Source organism: Struthio camelus, chromosome 3 (assembly GCF_040807025.1).
Source record: "Struthio camelus isolate bStrCam1 chromosome 3, bStrCam1.hap1, whole genome shotgun sequence".
Classification (NCBI taxonomy): domain Eukaryota; kingdom Metazoa; phylum Chordata; class Aves; order Struthioniformes; family Struthionidae; genus Struthio; species Struthio camelus.
In genome coordinates this window covers 81,829,366-81,848,631 of record NC_090944.1, presented here as the reverse complement: position 1 = coordinate 81,848,631, position 19,266 = coordinate 81,829,366, and the positions used below count along the sequence as shown (strand labels likewise).

The 19,266-nt window shown below is 40.5% G+C and overlaps 1 protein-coding gene across 1 annotated transcript in view; it reads left to right on the top strand.

Annotated features, from left to right (window-relative positions):
* Nucleotides 1-16,287, top strand: part of PPP1R14C (protein phosphatase 1 regulatory inhibitor subunit 14C) — a 55,506-nt gene extending 39,219 nt beyond the window's left edge. Inside the window, exons 2-4 of the mRNA XM_068938754.1 lie at nucleotides 3,479-3,562; nucleotides 4,899-4,931; nucleotides 14,970-16,287. Of these exons, the coding sequence (XP_068794855.1) occupies nucleotides 3,479-3,562; nucleotides 4,899-4,931; nucleotides 14,970-15,044 (192 nt within the window). The 3' untranslated portion in view covers nucleotides 15,045-16,287. The remainder of the gene's footprint in view (nucleotides 1-3,478; nucleotides 3,563-4,898; nucleotides 4,932-14,969) is intronic.
* The last annotated feature ends 2,979 nt before the right edge of the window (nucleotides 16,288-19,266 follow it).

Here is a 19,266-nt window from a genome sequence, read left to right as displayed (position 1 = left end):
ACCCAGCTGACATGGCACTGAAAGCGCTGAATGTTAGTTCAGCAGCAGATGGTAATCCTTTCCAGGGGAAGGATAAACTGCAGCATCATCTTGGGCTCTGTTTGCCTTGGATATGCCACCAAAAGTCAGTGAGGGGAAATATCTGGCTTGGGGAAAAGGATGAGAAACCTTACAAAAGAAACTAGGACCTTCAGGGAGGACGGGGACAGGAGACCCTAACTTAACCCGAAGTATCAGGTCCTGAGTAGGGCATTCTGGCAGATAGCTACTGAATGGGGAAGGATATGGGAGTCTCACTGTGAATAAGCAGCTGGGGAAGTGTGCTGGGGATCCTGGGAAGTTCAGCTGGAAGAGTTACTGAGGAGCCAGAGATGGAGGTTGCTGTTACCTAGAGTGGAAGGAGAATTGTGAGGTTCGAGTGTATTACTGTGACACTGGCCAAAACAGCACTTAATGACTGTTTAAAACATTGGTTTGGAATATTATCTATCTATGTAATTGAAAATACCTACCATCTGGATATGTTGGGCAGGACTTTTAGATAAGGTATCACTTAGTTTGCTGAATCTGGGTTGCCTAAACGTTGCCCTGAAGTATTTCCTAATTCTGAAAATGCAGTCCACTGTATACATGAAGATTTTTGTTGGAACAACTTGAAAGTATATATTCCCTTTTTGTGGGATGTGTCCTGGCTGGGCTGGTGATAGACTGCTGAAGCTTTCCCAGAGATCAAGAATAAAACCTGGATCTATTAACTACTGCTGGCAGCAAAGAATCTGTCACTTCTGCAGGCTCTGCTGACTTGTGTGTAACTAGGAGCGCAATACTGCGTTACTTTTATTGGTGGAAAGAAATATCTGGGCTCATGATCAGCTCCTCACTCGTATGGCCAGTTTCTTTTCTAGCTCAGCTTCACAGGTCTAAGTTGTGGATTAGAAAGCTCTGGGTTTGAACCCTGCTGTTTATCCAGGCAAGGAGTAACATGATAATGTAACTAAAGATGGTATAGTGAAGTATGTGCCTAGGAAGAAGAGATTCAGGCTGTACTCTGTCTTTGATGCTGCAAGTGCAAGTACTCCAAAGACGGAGTTGGTTAGCTTCCTTGACATTATCAATGAACACCTGAAGATGTGAGGATGTAAACTCTACCGTACTTGCACCTTGCCCTGCGCAGGAACTTGAACGGACCTTGAAGGTGTAGGAGAAAGTTGAAGAAGATAGAGTGGAGAGGGATAGAAAGGAGGTTTTCTTCCACGTGACTGGTACTGATCAGAGTAAATCTAACCTTTCAGGAGCTCTCAGCTGCCAGTGAAATGTGATCACAATAGAGCTTTTTATTTATGTTCTAAGGATTTCCCCCTCATTGTTACCTTTCTACATCATTTTTTAAGCTTACCAGAATGCATGTGACACTCTGGCATGCAAAAGTTCAAACTGTGTGTCTGACAAAATATTCAGTGTGCTGAACAGCACTTCTGGGTCATGACAGATACACAATCAGCATTTATGCAGTTTAGTGGAAGTGCATTTTGATGAATGTTTACAGTGTTAATGGTAACTCCAAACACTCCATTATATATATATATATATAATCAGCTGCTAAGGTAACATGTGCAGGAGGTATACGGTCTATTTAACCAATTTCTGGTTCTTAGTATGATAGGTGAATTAGTGTAGGGTTGAGACAGTAAGCACCTGTGTAACAAACTACTGTGGAACAATATTTATCCCCTGTAATTCCAATTGCTTTTACTGAATGGCTTTCTAGTCCATGGAAGACTCATCTTTCTTTTCTCCTTCCTTTTCCTTATTCTTTATAAATTGTTGAAAAGGCTGCAGCATTAGGTTAGAAAACTCCATAATATCTTTCAGTAGCTAATATTTTTTATGATTCATCTTAGCAAATGCCCACACTTCCTTTCTGACTAAAATTCATGTTGAAAAAAGTGAACTTGCTAACTGAGCAAAGGATGTGCCTTATATATCTTATTCGTTGTGTCTAACAGCCCGTACTTCTGTGTGATTGTGTTGCTGCCCTCTTTTCTTCAAAGGCAAGGCAAAAACTTAAAGTCATTCTACTTCTGTCTTCCTCCTCACACCCTCATAAACTTTGAGCAGTTGGCATTTTAGCTGGAACTTGTGTTGTAGGTAGCTGTTTGTCTTGTGCTTTATTTTCATTAGATTAACTTGAGTTACATTACTAACTTTATTAATGATGTCTGAACTCTTCTTTTGTCTAGTAGAGGAGTAATTCTAGTGTTACTAGTGATAAGCTATTAGAGCTGCTAAATTATTTCAAAATTGGTAAACTTTTGAAAATCACAGTTTTGGTCAAAGTGCCTCTTTAAGGGATCTTCAAAAATATCTGTGGGATACAAGGAAGCAGCCTTTGCTATAGACAGTGGTCTCTAGCCTCAGGATGCTTCCCTGTCACTCTCAAATCCGTCCTCCCCTTTGGACACTTCAAGGTGCCTCTTCTCGCTCAGGAAATGCCAGGGTGGTACAGAGGTAGCAATCTGGATGCTGGGGACAGGTCAGGCTGCCGTGCTTGTGGGAGATAAGAGAGGATAGACTCAGAGTGTCAGTGTGTTGGCTCGGTGGGAGCAGGAAGATGGAGGAGCTGTGCATCTGTGATGCTGAGGTGTCCGTGAGGGTGGGACTCAGCGCAGTGGGGAGTGTGAGACTAGAGTGCTTGTATGTGCGGGGAGGTTCTTAAGCTACAGAGTTTTGAACCTGTCTTTACCGTTTCGAAGTGTCTATTATGGTTAGAAAATGAAAAAACGGCCAGCAGAATTTTTCCTTTGCGTAACTGCAAATGCAATAGGCAGTGATATCCATGAGCAGTGCACTCAGGGTTGCTTCAAAATGTGTAAGTTGCTGCTCTCTCTCAGGAAACAACATGCCTGATTTGCTGGTGATGCAAAAGGGCCAGTATATTGATGGAGGAGGCAAAAAATAAATCCTAAGTAAAAAATGCTCTATTCATTAGATTTCTTGCTTCAGTGCAGGCACTGGAAATCCATGTTCTTCTGATGGGGGATAAGTATCATCCAACTTTGAGAAAGGGAGATCTTCCACAGTGTTACAAAATAAGCAGTCCAATCAACGGTGTTTTCAAAGCAATTGCCTAGCTTGCTGCAGTTTTTATCTGCATCCCCTTCCCTGACCTCTTCTGCTCTCTTCATCTTCTTGCCCAGTACTTTGAGAATAGCAGACTCGTGCTGTTAGTTATGGATTAGTAACACAGCTCCCTGACTTGAGGGAGGGGTTGCTCAAGAGCTGTCACCTGCTGCGTGACTGAGGCTCGGCCTGCTACTGGCCTCGGAGCAAGGAAATAAGCCTCCTTCCCTGACTGATTTCCTTCTTCTCTGAGCCCTGGCAGATGGGGTTATGTGTGCTATCACTAGACTGCCACATCAGCTTTTAAGGTTAGCTAAGAAATATCTCTACGCGCTAAATGGGAGTTTTCCCTTTTCAGGAAGAAGAGATGCCAGATGTAGAAATTGACATTGATGACCTTCTTGATGCAGCCAATGAAGAGGAGAGAGCTCTCAAATTACAGGTGAAACTATTTGCTCCTATTAAACCTGAGTGGGGCTGAATTAATGTGTCTGGGTCCATATCTTAGTTTTGATCGAACCTACTGTGAGAATAGAGTTACAACGGAGAGGATCCTAGTTCTGAGTTTAGCATAATCTAGTAGACTGTATGAAGGTAATCAAAATCCCTTAAGGTTAGAAATTTCTGGAAGATAGGTGATAACAGGAGTAAACAAAATTTCAAAGTATCTAGTAATATAGGGAGGTACACTGAGACGGGTTAGGAAGACCTAACTCTTCCTCCATGTGTTCTGTCTTTTATATATAATAAAGAACATAGAAAAATTATGTGGCTGAGAATCAGTTATGTTGACCAAAGAGTTCTTCTGATTCACTGCAGCAGCAGAAATAAATGCGCGTGCATATATAGACCAGAAATCTGTCATTTTCTTCAGGACACTGGAAAATATTTCTAGCTATACCACTAGTAATTGGAACCCATCAAGTTACCTTGGTGTGACCCATAACAAAAGTGTGAGGAAAGGAGCAAGATGGTCAGCAACAGGAATTAGTAGGGAAATTCAGAACCTGTCTGCAGAAATGATGTAGTTACAACCCTTTAATTCCCTGAATCCTGCGGAAGGTCAAGGCTGATGAATAGAAGAATGAGGAGGAGGGGGACTGTCTTGGTTGAGATGTATATAGAACCAATTCGAGGGTCTCCATCTATAATGGTTTCAGATCTACAGAAGGACAGAAACTAGTCCCAGGGCAGTGATTTGCACCTTAGCACCCTTTTAGGAGATCACTGACTTGGTGCTTGGACGCACCAGCGTTGCAGTCACATCTGACTGAAGTGCGTATCGACACCCTTTTCTCAGTGCCTGTTGCCCAGCTGCAGGCTCATGGGGCGTGCCCCCAAGCTGTTTACGTAGCCTTGCTGCTTCTGCCTAAACTAGCTGCTGCCGCTGCCCTGCTAGGAGTGCCTGACCTAGCTAATGTCAGTATTTCTGGATTGCAAATACTGTGATGCTGCTGATACCTTTCACATCTGTATTGCTAAGATAAATGATCTTGGATTCTCCTCTCCCCAGTCTTCTGGGAGAGAAGGATTTCATTCCTTTCAGCTTGGAGGAAGCAGCTATTATTTCTCTCCTGTCATAAACTGTTCTGATCCATCTAGGGAACAGAGGTGATCTGCTATGACACTCAGAGGTTGTTGGTAGCAGCTTCATCCAGTGGTTTGTGGTTCTTGCTCCTTTCTCCTTTCATACTCCCTTGCCAGCTTTCATTCTGTAGATTTGTTTGAGTTCACTGTTACTCTGTATTTAAACTAACGCTTTCATGTTTTACTTCTAGGAAACTCTTGTAGATTGCTACAAACCAACAGAGGTAAAAAAATAACTTTTCTTAAATACTCTTTTCCTGTGGAAAGTGTATCTATGCTCAAGCTAAAGTAACTTTTTTTTTTTGCTTGTGCTAAAGTAAATATAAGAATATTCATGGGGAGATGAAGGGCTTGGGGCTTTATTTCTTGAGAATGTTAATATCTGTCATTTGACTAGGATTGGGCCCTTTGGGGGGACTGCTTATCATTCAAACTCAAGTGTCAATGTTTTGTTCTGTAATGTCCTGACTGACTTTAATGATGTTTAAAACTATCAGGGTACAAGGGAACTCAATACAATTTTTATCACATAGTTGAAAAAAAGGCCCTACTATATTTGCATGAAATTTCAGCTTGAGGATGTGTTGTATGCTCTTCAGTGTGGAGCCATTTAATTTTATCTTTGGCAGTAAAAACCTGTTTATTCTGACAACTGTTAAGCAGATAGATAGCTCAGCTAGCTCTCTTTATGAATGGGACTTAATACAGTAGTGGGACAACCTGAACCAGCAGGATTTAGTTAAAAGTACTCAACTTTCAACTTGAATGTCTATTAAGACATTCATGTCTATAAGTCTCTGTAGAATGCCGCCATGGCCTGCTTCTCATAGTAATGGATACTTAACTAGGAAGAGTAAGTATTGTAAAAAAACTTGGACTCATTAAAAAGAAAAGTCAAATGCAGTTAACTAGAGTAATAAAGCAGTTGACAAAGACTAGGTTATTGGTCACTGTCTTGGTTCATTTTGTAAAGTCAGTGCTTTCTGATCAGGAGCCACTGCATAACATTTAATAGACTGGATGGCATATACGACTCTCCTGCTTAGTAACCCTTCAGTTGTGTCTGACTAAGAGCCAGGTGTTGCTTTTTGAAACAAGGCTGCACATAGCTTAGTTCCTCTTTCAGGATAAGCAGTGCTATAATATCTGTACCTGGAGCCGCTTAAATTACTGAGGCTCAAAGACAGTCAAACTGTCAGGAAGAACCACCATTATGGTTAAATGGACACTTCCAGTCCATCTATTTTCTTTGAGATCTTTCCATTTGTATTGATTCTTACGGTAGTTTTGGAAAGTCCTCCAGTAATTGCTATTGCAGGTGCTGGTAAGAACTGTTCGACACTACAGGGAATTGACCCAGAACAGCTTACATGGCAGCACTCGTATAGCTTGTTCTCTGCTCTTCCTTGGTTTCTCTTTAGTGGGTAACAAACACCTCCTGATACGGAGATGCCAAACCAAAAAATCAGCTCTTCAGATGTCTCACTGTAGTAAGGCTACACGACAGTTGACCCCTGTCCGCCTTCTGCAGCAAGTGCTCTTGAACCTTAGTTGTTCTTCATAACATGGGTCTGAATGACTTGGAACCTGACGTGGTTCGTGTCAGAATATGGTGAAAGAAAGCTGAGGTTGTAAGTGGGAGGAACAGGTTACCAGGATTTTAGCAACCACTCGTGTGCTGACCTCTCACAGCCTTCTATTACCTGAAGGAGGATGAGGTAGGCAGAGAAACAAATGATTACCTTTTTTCCCTCCTTTTCTGAGCATGTAATATGAATTATTATTTTTCTAGCTCTGAAGTTTGACACTTCATGCAAGGACAAATGTCAGAGCTCTAATGAGGGTTTATGACAGAGGATAGTAACTTTTGGTAGAGTTCCACTAGAAAGCTTATTTATAGATTTGCAGGACATCTTTGTGCAGTGCAGTTAAAATAAGTTGGCATGGCAGTTCCCATGAAACAAAATATCCTGGATATCTGTGTTGGTGCTAAACTGTCCTCCAGGCATTAAGATCAAGGTGAGATTTTAATACTGAACCTATGACTTGTCTCTTTAGTCTTCTGCTGATGGAATGGAAGCAGCTCCTCTATCTGTGCAGAATATCCATCTTCCTTGACAATCTTTTGAGATAGTCCAGATGAGAAAAGTACTTAATCCCGTCTGCTAGGAGGTTAGTTGCCAAATGGGGAGTTATTTCCCAGTATTGTTTTCACAATTCGTCCTCGTTTGTAGCATGGTAAACCCAGTAATACCACATGACTGCTAACCTGGGCCACTTAAAAACAGTGGTTTTTAACCTGCCATCTGTGGGCTAAGAAAAGCCTCTCTATAAGGAGGCTTAAATTTGCTGTACGAGGATACATACCTCTTCTGGAAAATTTGCAATTCTTTCCAATTTGCAGACCATTCAAAACTATTGAGGTAATTGGTGTATGAAGGGATTTCTAGAAAATTTGTGGAGAATGGGTGTGAGCTAATGGAATTTGTTCTGACCTATAAATCAAATATGCCAGAGATTTAAGCATCAAGAGGTCCACAGTTTGAAAAAGGCTGTACTCCTAAATTCTAACTGGGGAAAAATTATGTAATATTATGTCTCCGCTGTTCAGAAATAAGGAAAAATACTACAGGCAGAAAGCTTCAGTATAGGCTTCCATAACTTCAATAATTTGAAGTTCTTATACGAATATATCTTATATGAACATATTTTTTTGTGGATGGGATATTGTAAGTCAGTTTTACTTAATTTGAAGGTTAAGAAAAGACTGAGGAGTTGCTTTATGCGTGTGTTTTACATTGATTTTTCGATCAGAAGAAACGGAATTATCCAGAGCACTTGGTAGGTGGCAGGAATTTAGAATCGCTGTTCTCAGCCTCTGTAATAAATTGGCTAAAGATAGTAGCTGATAGCAACTTATGAGGGACTACCAGGAAATCTTTCTTCAGAGTGAAATATAGCTAGACTCTTAAATGTGCTCTAAAACTTTTAAAAGCTTTTCTAAGGTAGCAGTTATTGCTGTTGTTTTAATTTGTATGTAAACTTGTGTAAAGTGGTAAGCCTGTTGCAAAGAGTCAGTTAGTTTACCCAAACAGAGGTATAAAAGTTAATCAGGAAAGTGCACACAGTTAGTATGATTTCTGGGTAGTATCAAGTTTAAATTAATGATCCTTAAATCAAAATGTTGATCTGCTAACAAAGATTGATGCATAGCATGACTCACGTGTCATTCAGTATTAGAAGTTAGCTTTGTAAAATTGTACCAGATAGTGAAAATAGTTTCTGGGCACAGCTTACCAACTTATCTGTTTCTACAAACATAGATTATTATTTTTTTTTAAAACAGTGGCTAAGAGATGCATTTGTTAGCTTGAAAACTGTAAAGTTTATGTTCTCATTGAAGTTAATCAGTGCAATGTGTGACTCATATTTATACTTCGTATTTTTTACTTGAGTCACCATCTCCTTGCGTCAGGCAGTTAAGTTGCGCTTGCTGAAGAGAAATTGAGCACCTGCCTGACCCAAAGCGTAGGCTTTGGGTGCAAGTTGCAAATCTCACTGAAATCTCAAACATGGACAAAGTTTTGGTATGTAATCATGGCCATCATACAAAATTAAACAGTGTTTAATTTTGTTTAAGTTTGTTTAAGTACTCTTCAGCTAGTTTACACTCTCTCCCCTTCCACTTCTCTTCTGTTACTATCATATGTAGCTCAAAAGTGGTACATGTGATCTAGTCTTGACATAAGCCAAGATTTGGTGTAAGAGAACACCACTTCACTTTTAGAACCGCATAAATTTAAAGGGTATGTTAGGTCCTGTCTGGAAAATGAGTGGCATAAACAAATCTCAGATCCAAACTCCTGTGATTTAAGAGGAGCAGGGAGCAGCATCTTCCTCCGGTGTCAGCTGCCTTGCCAGAGCAGCCAGTGATTCCCTCTGTGCCACTTTTCCCCTGTGGAAAATCCCACCCCGACTTTCGCTGAGTGGCTGTTTCACTTCTCTCTGTCTGCTGGAGACTCTTCACATACACCACGGGGAACTGGAGTCTCATGGTACTAATAAATGTAACAAAGAAATTTAAATATAGTTGCTAGTCATGACAATAGAGTTTTGAATTTTGACCAGACTCTTACTTAGAATAGGAGGACTGTTGTGGGCATGAAATAAATGAGTTTTTTTTGAAGGAGACTGACTACATGTGTGTTGTTACATCTCTGCTATTGGTAATAACGAGTCCATCCATTTAAACTGGGCTTTGGAGAAAATCTGAAATAATTGTGACAGATCTGAATTAGAGCTTCTGCTAGAGGGACTGCCAAAGCGATTGTGAAATGGCATGAGACGTGTATACTACTTCAAGAGAGAAATCCAGTGAGTAGGCAACTGGTGTGTATACTGGCTTTGAAAGAAGTGGTTGAGCTCTACAGTGTCTGCAGAAAACTAGTCTTTGAAGAGCACCAGATAAATTAGGTTTGGGGTTTCTCTGCTTCTTTCTTTTCTCGTAGAAATATACAGAGTATCAGGCAAATGGGCTAGAGGTCTCTTCCACTCAGGCAGGCAGGATTAAATCTGTATTCAGACCATCTTATCAGTGTATTTCTCCATTCAATGCAAAATGGGAAAAAATGGAGACCAAGTAGCATCACTTGGGTCATAAAAGATAATTATTTTACTTGGGACTTATGATTAATAACAATTTTCAACATGATGTCCAAACACTCTGCGTTAAATTACTGTGCATGTTCTTTGAAGAATTTGGGCCAGAGATTAAGTCTCTGGCGTACACAGGGTTATTTCAGTGGCTAGAATATTTCAGCAGCTTTTAACACTTCATTTCAAAGGGAGAGAGATGCTTTTCCCTAACTATATGTTTCCCAAAGCTTTATTCCTAGTTGGAGCAAATGACAGGCTTGTGCTACAGCTTTCTGGAGTGGTCCAAGCACTGTGGTTTTAAAACTATTTTGGGTATTTCTTCACATAATGTATGTATTTAGTATGCAGACATGAATAGAAAGCTCGGTCCTTTGAAATGCAACCTCTAAACCTTTGGAGGATCGTATTGTTTTTTGGACATACTATGTTATGAATTTTTAAGTTTATATTACTATTTGTTTGTTAATATAATCACAAGGCAGCAATACTTAAGATACTCTTTCTAAGCAGTAGTAACTAAAAATGTGTCATTTTTTTAGCCAGCCTAACTTATCTTAAAATCTTCGTGCAATATACTGCATTACATCTGGAGGAGCCTAGAAACACATAGGCATTTATTGTAGCTCAGCTAATGGGTGACAACTTTTTAAGTCACAGTAACTGCATTATTTGTCCATATTACTTGAAATCAAGTAGGCTGTTTGTAAAGAAAAAAAGTTAAGGAACATGCATATGAAAAAACAGTGCAGGGAGAGGCACTTCTAAAAAACAACCAACCAAAAAAAATGGTGTCTTGTTCATCCATTTGACCACTCTGAATTCAGTGAACTGAAGCTCTGTTTTTTTTGCCTGCTGAGATCTGTCCTATATTTTGCTGCAGTGTTAGAATTAAGCTTGCATGTTTTCATTTCTACAAGCACTCAGGAATACATCTGATAAGTACTCATAGCAGTACTGTAAGAACGGAGGAGAAAACAGCGATTTGACAAGAATAAGCCGTGCATGTTTACGTGTTACTGAATTGGAGGGTGACTGGAGTCGGACCATAGCTCAGCTGTGTGGCGTTTGGCCAATGCCTTGCCCAGGGCATGTCGGGAAGCTCGGTTACTGTGCTTAGTCCTCCTCTGGCAGCGCAGAGTACAAGAAGACGTGACTGCTGCTGCGGTAGCCCGGCTGGAGAGGCCATGCTGACGTGATTGAGAGGTTGCAGAGATGCCCTACCGGTTCTTGCTGAGAGAAGGCAGCTTCTGGCCCCTTTCTTGTGACACATCGCTACCTCCTCAGTTCCCTTCTTCCCCTATGATCAGCTTATGGTTTCAGCCTGTGGGGACAGGAAGGTGTTTGGAAGGAGGCTTCCATCTCCCCCCCTCAACAAATACAGATGACATTTGGGAGCTATTGTTCATTTTATTCCCCAAGTAGTTGTGTGGAGTAGTCTCCAGGCTGACTTTATGGCATCCAACCCATCAGATTTTCTCCAGGAAATTTCTATCTTAATTTTTGACTTGGCTGCTAGGAAGTAAAGCTGTGGAGGAAAGCTGGTTCAGGATTCATTTCATGCTCTAGTGAAGCAGGAGCACTAGAAGCCCTACGTTTCAGTTTACGAACTGCTCCTATTACACATGTTCTGTTTGTGGGAGAGAAATCTGGAGAGACAGAGTCTAATTAGTCTCCAGAATTAATTGGAAGACTTGAATGGGAAGCCTGGAATTCATTGTCTGTCAAATGACCTCATTAAAACAGTGAATCACACCTCCAAAGCAAAGAGGTGAAGTGATTTCCTCCCTTTGCTAAATTATCATTTCACCTTTGTTTGCCTTCTTTATTTATTTTTTTTATTCTGCATCAGATGAATGCTTTTGCTGAAGTGAATGCCTTTGATTCTAGGGAAAGCATTAGAGAAGGGAGAAGACAAATGCCTAAGGCTGAATATAAATGAGTTCAAATGAACTATAGATTTAGTCTCTGTCTCTCTCTCATTTGAATTTGCCTTTAGAATTAAAAAGACATGTCATCTAGAAGCAATAATGTTGTATTATAAATTAACAGGAGTCTCCATACTTGTAACAAAACTGTATTTAAAGGTGGTCTCCTTGCAGAAAACCTATAAAAATAATTTAAACTGCATTTGTGTAAATGTTTCATTTTTTCATTAACTAATGATACTAGATTTTTCTTTCATTAAAAGTAAAGGTGTGCCCTCTGCATTTCTGTTTGTAGTCCTCCAAGGAATAATTTGTAAGCTCTTGAATCTTTAACTGAATTATTGTTAAGTGTTTTCCAAGTGTGAGAATTAAATAGGTATTAAGAAGTAGATAACCCGGCCTGTGTTACAGAATTACTTCTAATTTAGTTTGATGCATGATCAGATTTCATATGCATGGTGCTTAACTTCAGTCCCTCTCCTAGAGAGGATTTCAAGAAAACAGTCTGCGTGTAAAATGTTTTTTGTGTGTGAGGCTGAGATAGATGTGGATATTAAGCCTTCTATTAAGCTTCTACTAAAATGTCCACAAACAATAAAACTGCTCTTTTTGAGTGACATTTAAAGAAAACAAGTGAGTATTACTATATGTCATAAAGCTGAATCAGCTATAAAGTGAAGGCTTATTAAAACACTACAAAGTCTTCCTTTGTGCCGCCAAGAGGAAAAACGTGCACCTCTTCTGGAATGCTGCCCTTCCTTGATGGGGACCTGCAAAAGAGGAGCAAGGAAAGGCACAAGCACTGCAACACATCTTTAATAACAACTGCAGGCTCAATGCAAGCTCAAATGCAAAATGACGCTTAAAGCAAATCAGAAATGTATTGAACCAGTGCTCTGGTTTGCACACCTGTGGAGTGCACACAACGGCGCTACAGCATTATGTGAAATGTCTGCCACACACAAAATGTTCTTGTTGAGTTTTACTGCTCAGTAGTGCAATCCCATATTGCAAGTAAAATAGCTCCTGAGGAGTGAAACACTTTTAACTTCTTCAGGTGAAAGTGACTTCCTTCCCCTTCCTTAAGAACAGCCTCACTTAGTTCAGATTTAGTTAGGGGGTTCCCCCAAACCGCTTGGTTTATTTTGGTGCTCTGACGGCAGCACTGGGAAGTTTCAAGATGTCCTTAATATTGAAAATTTCAAGCAAATACCCTGTTTTGCTAAAGGAGGTGCTCGTGGTGCCACCTCAAAGAATGAGGGTAAGAACTCCTCTCCCACCTTGCCCTTTTTAGTTTATAGCAAATTTTATTTTTCTGCTCTCTTCTCACATCCTCCCTGACCCTTACTGCTTTCAGCCGTAATGTGCTACTGAAAATCAGCTGACCCCTGGTTGCACTTCCTATTGAAAGGAAGCCTGGTGCAAGTTCCTTTGAGGTATGGGAGAACATGAAATTGCCTTTCAAATAAGGATATCCTGACAGGATGCAATCAGAATAACGCCCATAGATTTCCCTATCAATTCTGCAGATGCTCCTTCCTGAAATCTCTTTTGCTTGCTACTTCTGTGAAGCTGTTGGCCAGTTTTTACTTGCAATGTCTTGTTACTCCCTAGATAATGGGCAAAGGACAGGTAGAGTATTTGTAGCTTTAACAGCAGTCTGATCAAGTAGCCCAAAGGGAAGAACAGAATTCCGAACTGTTTCCCCCCCGCCCCCCCACACACTTTGTCTTAAATTGATGCTGTAGGATGGAGATACAGCTTTTTGTTGGAAGAGATGTTGAAATAGTTTACACAGTCTATGATACAATACTAATTGCTTTAATCCGAAGTAAAAACCTTTAAGATCACTTTATAAAATGTAATTCTGTAATGACTTCATTTAAGTATTATAGTAAAAAGTCCTGAAGAGTATTTATATCCTTCAAACAGCACAATGCCACATTAGTCTTGCATTATTCTAGCAGGCCTTTACAGGACGAAAGGATGATGAAAGACAGTACAGAATCAATACACAGTGCATTGAATGCTGTGAGTTTTTAGTAGTAGAAATGTCTCCCTCCTTTCTCTGACCTCTGAATGGTTAAGTGCTGTATTTCTGACAGACTTAGAGTGGATATTGTTGCAGAGGCTTGTGCATGTGTGGAAAAATACAACTTCAAGGTGGTAGAGAGGGAGGATCGGGGGCCTTAACAAATCTGCTTCCCCAATCAACTCTTTAGGCTGTATGCTTATCCAGATGGCAAGGGGGATATTGGCATGCATAGATGTATTCCCGCACTGGCTGTGGTCTAGCTAATTCAGGAGTGGAGGCCAGGATATATACAGGATATCCTTGATGGGCTTTTATAACCCACGCCGATGTCTGTGCTGCTCTACCTTTGCTGCTGTTACTCGCAACTGTACCTCGTGCGGGTACTCTAACCACGATGCAACAGTATGTACGAACTTATATCGACATGCATAAATCGTCAGGAAAGAAATTTGCCGTGTGATGGTGAAGTCCACGAGCTTTATGGTTCCACCAGCAACACTGACCTCTCTCTCAAGTTAAAATTCACAATTACAGAGAATTTTTTAATGCACAGTGTAGCACCTGGATAATAAATGTTTCAATGTGACTTTTTTTGGAAAGGTACTGTGTTGTCATTTAGGTGGTGACCTTGTTCACTGGAATTTTTAGCCTCAAGCAGTCAGCTTGGAAGTTGCGCTTTTTGTCCTTTCCCATCAACCTGACTGACTAAATCCATAAGTACATTGCATGTTTACATTTAAATGATTTCAAGATAAGAACCTTTCTGTAGGTATATGTGGTACTACGGATAAACATTATTCTACTATTGTGACATTAATGAGGTGATATTGCTTTTAACATATCTGCAGTTGTTAGCATGAAATTGTATACCAAAGGCATTTCAGGAAATGGTACAACTCTGTAAGCTTCTGTTCCCACACAATTTTAAAGGAGAAGATCCATGGAAGCTGGGTAAACTATCACTATGATAAGACTGGGTCAAAGAACGTATTTTTTTCAGATTAGTGTTGTTCACTGAGCTCCACGACCAGTTTCACCTGGCGTAAGCTGGCGTTGCTACCTCTAGCTACTTTACCCCTGCCCTTACCTCCGACTGGCACAAGTTTGTGTGGGGCTGAGAGCTGAACGGGTCAGAGAGCTGATACAGCTTGAAAAGTAACAGGACAACAGAGAAACAGCTGAGTTTTCAGGCAGATGAGCTCTCTGTTGCAGCTGACTATGCAGCCAACCAAAATGCTAGTACCATCATGGAAAATGGTGGGAGAAACACCTCTTTTGGCAGGAGTGCTGATTTCTATGCAGGATTAAACCGATTGTGAAATTCTATCTTGACTTGCTTTGTATCTAGTCATAGGTTTTACCTGATTTACAAGCTGATAGATGGTCCTGTGTAGTAGAAGGGTGGAAGATGACTAGCAGCCAAGCCTGACCACCCATGCAGAGGAAAAACTTAATTATTCACTTCTCCACTGTGTGATGAGAGTATGCATATAACTTAAAATTCCTGGAGATCAGGCCAGAGAAATTCCAGCTTAACAGTAAAAGCTTAAAGATGTACAATTTGCTGTGATCTTTTTTTTTTTTTTTTTGACTCAAAATCATGGTATTATAGGATCATAAATATATTTTCTAATCTTTTTTCCTAGGAATTTATCAAAGAGCTGCTAACTCGGATAAGAGGAATGAGGAAACTCAGTCCCCCTCAAAAGAAAAGTATATAAATAACTCCAAGTAGTAGCACTCTGTAAAAGACATGGCAAGGGAAATGGGACTTTGAATACAAGACCTTTATTAAAATAGTTGTCTATCTCCACAACTTTTTTGATTTCATTCAGTTTTGACATTTACTCAAGGAAGTTTTTTGTGTGTTCTAAAGGTTCTTTTTTAAGTGTCAGTTTTTTTTAATCAAGAATATCTACATTTTGGATGCTGCTCAACTTTCACTTGAGGATTACTGAAGCAAGAGAAGAATCCAAGAGTTAGTGATGAGGGGCAGCCAACCTACATGGTGAATCAGAAGATCTTGTAAACTTACAGAGCTAGGAGACTTTTCCTTGCAACTAGTTGGATAACGTTTTTTAAGTTGGTTGTACATTTAACTCATGGATGTCAAGTTTCTTGTGCTTGTCTGTACATAAATTATAAAGTGGGTTGTGAAAACTGTTTCACATGGATGGAAGGAAAAATTTGTTACAATAAATTATTTAAATGGTGGTTATTGCAAATTTGCTACCAGAAGGCAACAATTTAGATTACTAGAATGAGTGCTGCCATTTTTCTAAATACCCTTAAAGCAGCCCAGTGAAGAATTTCATCATATCTCCTTATTTAGTCCGCAGCATATGAGAACTGGGAATTTTAAGGGCTTAATTTGTAGACCTAAAGTTATTTTATTGACTTTGATGCTTTGCCAGATCATTTCCTCCCCGCCTCATGGTGTCTTGGAACTGTATTATCCAACACCGAGTAAGGGCCTACAGTGATATCTAGAGAAATGTCTATCACCATTTAAAAGACGCTTCACAGTGGAGGAAGAGGCAGTGCTATGAAAATGAATTAAAAGCACTATCTTGTATTTAGTGATGTGGTTTTAATCAAACGCAGATTCCTCTCTGTTAAAGCAGACAAAGAATATTGTAGTGTTTGTTTATGGCTCTGCCCTCAGAAGTAGGGAGACATCTTAACTTGGGTTCTCTTACTTGTAAAAGCAAGAACAGAAGAGAGATCCCTGCTCCCTCCTGAAAAATGTCCTAAAATGTTCTATAAGCTACCATATGCCGGTAGGTGACGCTAGCCAGGCATTTTATATCAAGGGTGCTCTGAACATATTTTATTTTTCAAAAGAAGTACATGTTTGTGAATTTTATGTATACTGGCAAGCTTTTTTAATGTATTTAATTTTGTAATGTTTACCGATGATTTTGTTTACCAGATATTTACTCAAATAAATGGAACAACTTGTGACTTGTTACGTGTACACTTTACAAAACTACTGTTGCTGAGTAGGTTGGTAACATGGACTCGATCATCATAAGGAGAAGCCTGTCTGGTGGTAAGTACCCGGGAACCCAGCTAGATAGGCTCTAGTTGCCTTTTAACGTGCAACAAAAGCCCTCACCCGGTATCGCTCAGCAGAATTGCTGTGACCTGGTGCATGGACTCACTTTTGAAAGTCACCTGCCAATGGAGCCTTGCTTCCCTGTGCTTTGAGGGATTAAAAAGGCAAGGAGCTTCTTTCAGATAAATGCTCTGCTTCCTTTTTTCCTTCCCCCGAAATTAAGAGTAGGGGAGCTCTTACAATTGAGCGACTCCCAGTTCTCTACTGAAGGGCTGCAGCAGGGGATCCTTCATAAAGTGCTCCTCTCCCTTTCCTCCTTTCTCCGCATCTCTTAATTCCCCTCAAGAAATTTCAGCAGCGTTGAAAAAAGGCTGTTGGTTGTTTTGTCTTGCAACATCTGAAGTTAAATCTTGTACCTTGCTGAAGTTGCAATTCAGCTCTGGTTACCTACAGAGTCTTAAAGCTTTTTTTTTTTTAAATTGGCACTTCAGGTGAAACTTGTGCTCCAGGGAGATCAGTGGGAACTTTGTGCTGCTGTCTGCCACTATTGTCAGCCTTATCAGTGGGATGTCTTCAGTGCTAAAAGAGGCCCATGTGAATAACCTCTTTCTTACCACAAGGAGACTGTCTCTCCTTCGCCTGTGCTCCTTGTAGAGGATCTGCTGTAGCTAGGTCTAAATGATCAAGCTTGGACCAACATCACCCTTTGAAGGAGAGGGCCTCTATGAAAATCTTCCATAACTCCTGAGGTAAGAGGGCCTTTTGTTAGATTTTTCACTGAAACCAAGATGTGTGGTAAAGAAGAAAGAATTCTTAGTCACTAGGGAACAGCTGACATCGGACTAGGCACGGGCTTTCACAGGCCTGTCGCTAGAAAGTGTGTTGGTCTGCAAAGCACTGAGAGTCTTTTTGCAAGCAGCAAATCTATTATGTCCGAAGTGGAAAAAAAAAAATCCCTTTCAATTTGAGACTTGCTAATAGTCTCCAAGGTATTGAGTTGGTGTCTGGAACACTGTCAGCTTGTGAGTACTGTTCCTGACAAACTTATTCACATACATGTAGCAAATGAGGTGAAACAGCTGATAACATACAAGAACCCTTTCAACTTCTGAGATGGTTATAGCCACTGACATATTGCAGATGATGTTTGGAAACAGCCCCAAGTCTGAACATGCTGATTGCAGTACCTTCCACACCTGCAGATATACTTTATGATTTGGATTCATTAAAAACCAAAACTCACAACTTCTAAGTATAGCAGATTTTCTCTTCCTTTGTAATAATGACATGCAAAATCAGAAATAGAATGGAAACTGCACTGGTTACTTCTTTCCTCATGCAGCAAAATGCTACTCTACAAATATTTTTCCTTCCTATTGCTTGACTAGAAAAATGCCTAACTGTGCATTTCACCTATTTGCATCTTCTGGTCCTCTTCCTCTGGCACTGAAGTGGTTGTGGAAAACAGCGCTCTACCCCTTTTGGAACCGATTGGAAGAGATCAGTAATACACTGAAAAACAGTGAAGGTTGGGACAGCCCTTGCTGTTTTCTTCTTTGTCTGCTGTGTGAATGGAGCAGTCAGTACTGTGAAGGGTTTCCTCTCCTCCTGCCCTAAATGTTTTGCTATCTTTAAAGTGTCAGTAAGCAAAAATGAATTCTAAATAGCTCTTGTTTGCAGCTGGCATAACTTTTTCCTGGAGACTTATGGGATCTGATTCTCACTTCTTTTTACTCAATGGAGATACTCTGGGCCTCAGTGTAAGTGAGGAGAGAATCAACCCATTCACTTAAGATTTCATTGTACTTTACCTCTTTATACTGTGTGGGTGTTCTTGGCTCTGGGCAATATTCAAGGGACATGTCAATAGCAAAGTGTTACTGAAACAACTTGAAATTAAATCTTACAGCCCAGGCTCTTCACTACCCTGGTTGGACAGCTTTCATTAGAAAGGCCACATTTGGCTGCAATGAAAGCTTCCTTTTGGCTTTTCAAAATGACTAATGAAAGGAACTGAAGTGGCCTGTGACAAATATGAAGTGAAGCTGATTTTTTTTTGTTTTGGTGTTGAAGTGCCCCTCTAGTATACAAAGATAGCCTGCAAGAGTGTGTGTTTCTGGGGTCCGCTTCATGGCATAATTAGCCTTTGCTTGTTTTACAGCAGGAACTGTGGTGTCTTCTGTGGTTGCTCTTCCAGGTGGCTTAGAAAGAGGAGGAAGGTGCTTGTAATCATATCATACAATGCACCTCATGAGGCTACAATGGCGGGATATGCATAGTTGGCATAGAAGGAAGCAGATGAGCCATTCTTCCCCCAACCTTGTTCTCGCCCTCTCTGCCAGTTATTCCTATGTTGGGTTTTACTCCTAAAGTTGCCATTCATACAGGAGCGCCTGAGGAAAATGAGGGAAGGAGAGTGTTTCAGCTTTCCCCATTCTTAAAGCTGGCGACCAGAAAGAGCAGGAGTGAAGTGTCTGCTCCTTTTGCACGCTTTGAACTCTTTGACACTGTGAACCCTCAGTAGGCAGGCGTCCTTGGTGCTTTACCCTGGTAGGTGCAATAGCGTGTGTGTGAATTCAGCAATGTATTTCTAGTGCGTTAAGAAAGCCATATGTAAACGTGCACCTCTAGGAAAAAGTCGTGTGGGCCATATCTGCAGAGTGGGAAAGTGTTGCTTGGATACTGGAAGAAGATATAGGTGCTTACTCTGAACAAGCAATTGAACTATTGGTGAGGTGCTGTAGCAGAAGGAATAATTGATTCTTGGCTACCTAAGCCAAAGTGAGGTTTGCCATTGCCAGCATCACGTACAGATGTTGAGCGGGTACAGAACAACCGCATGCAGTATTTTACTGCAAAGCTTTTCAAAGGTGGCTGAAATGTTG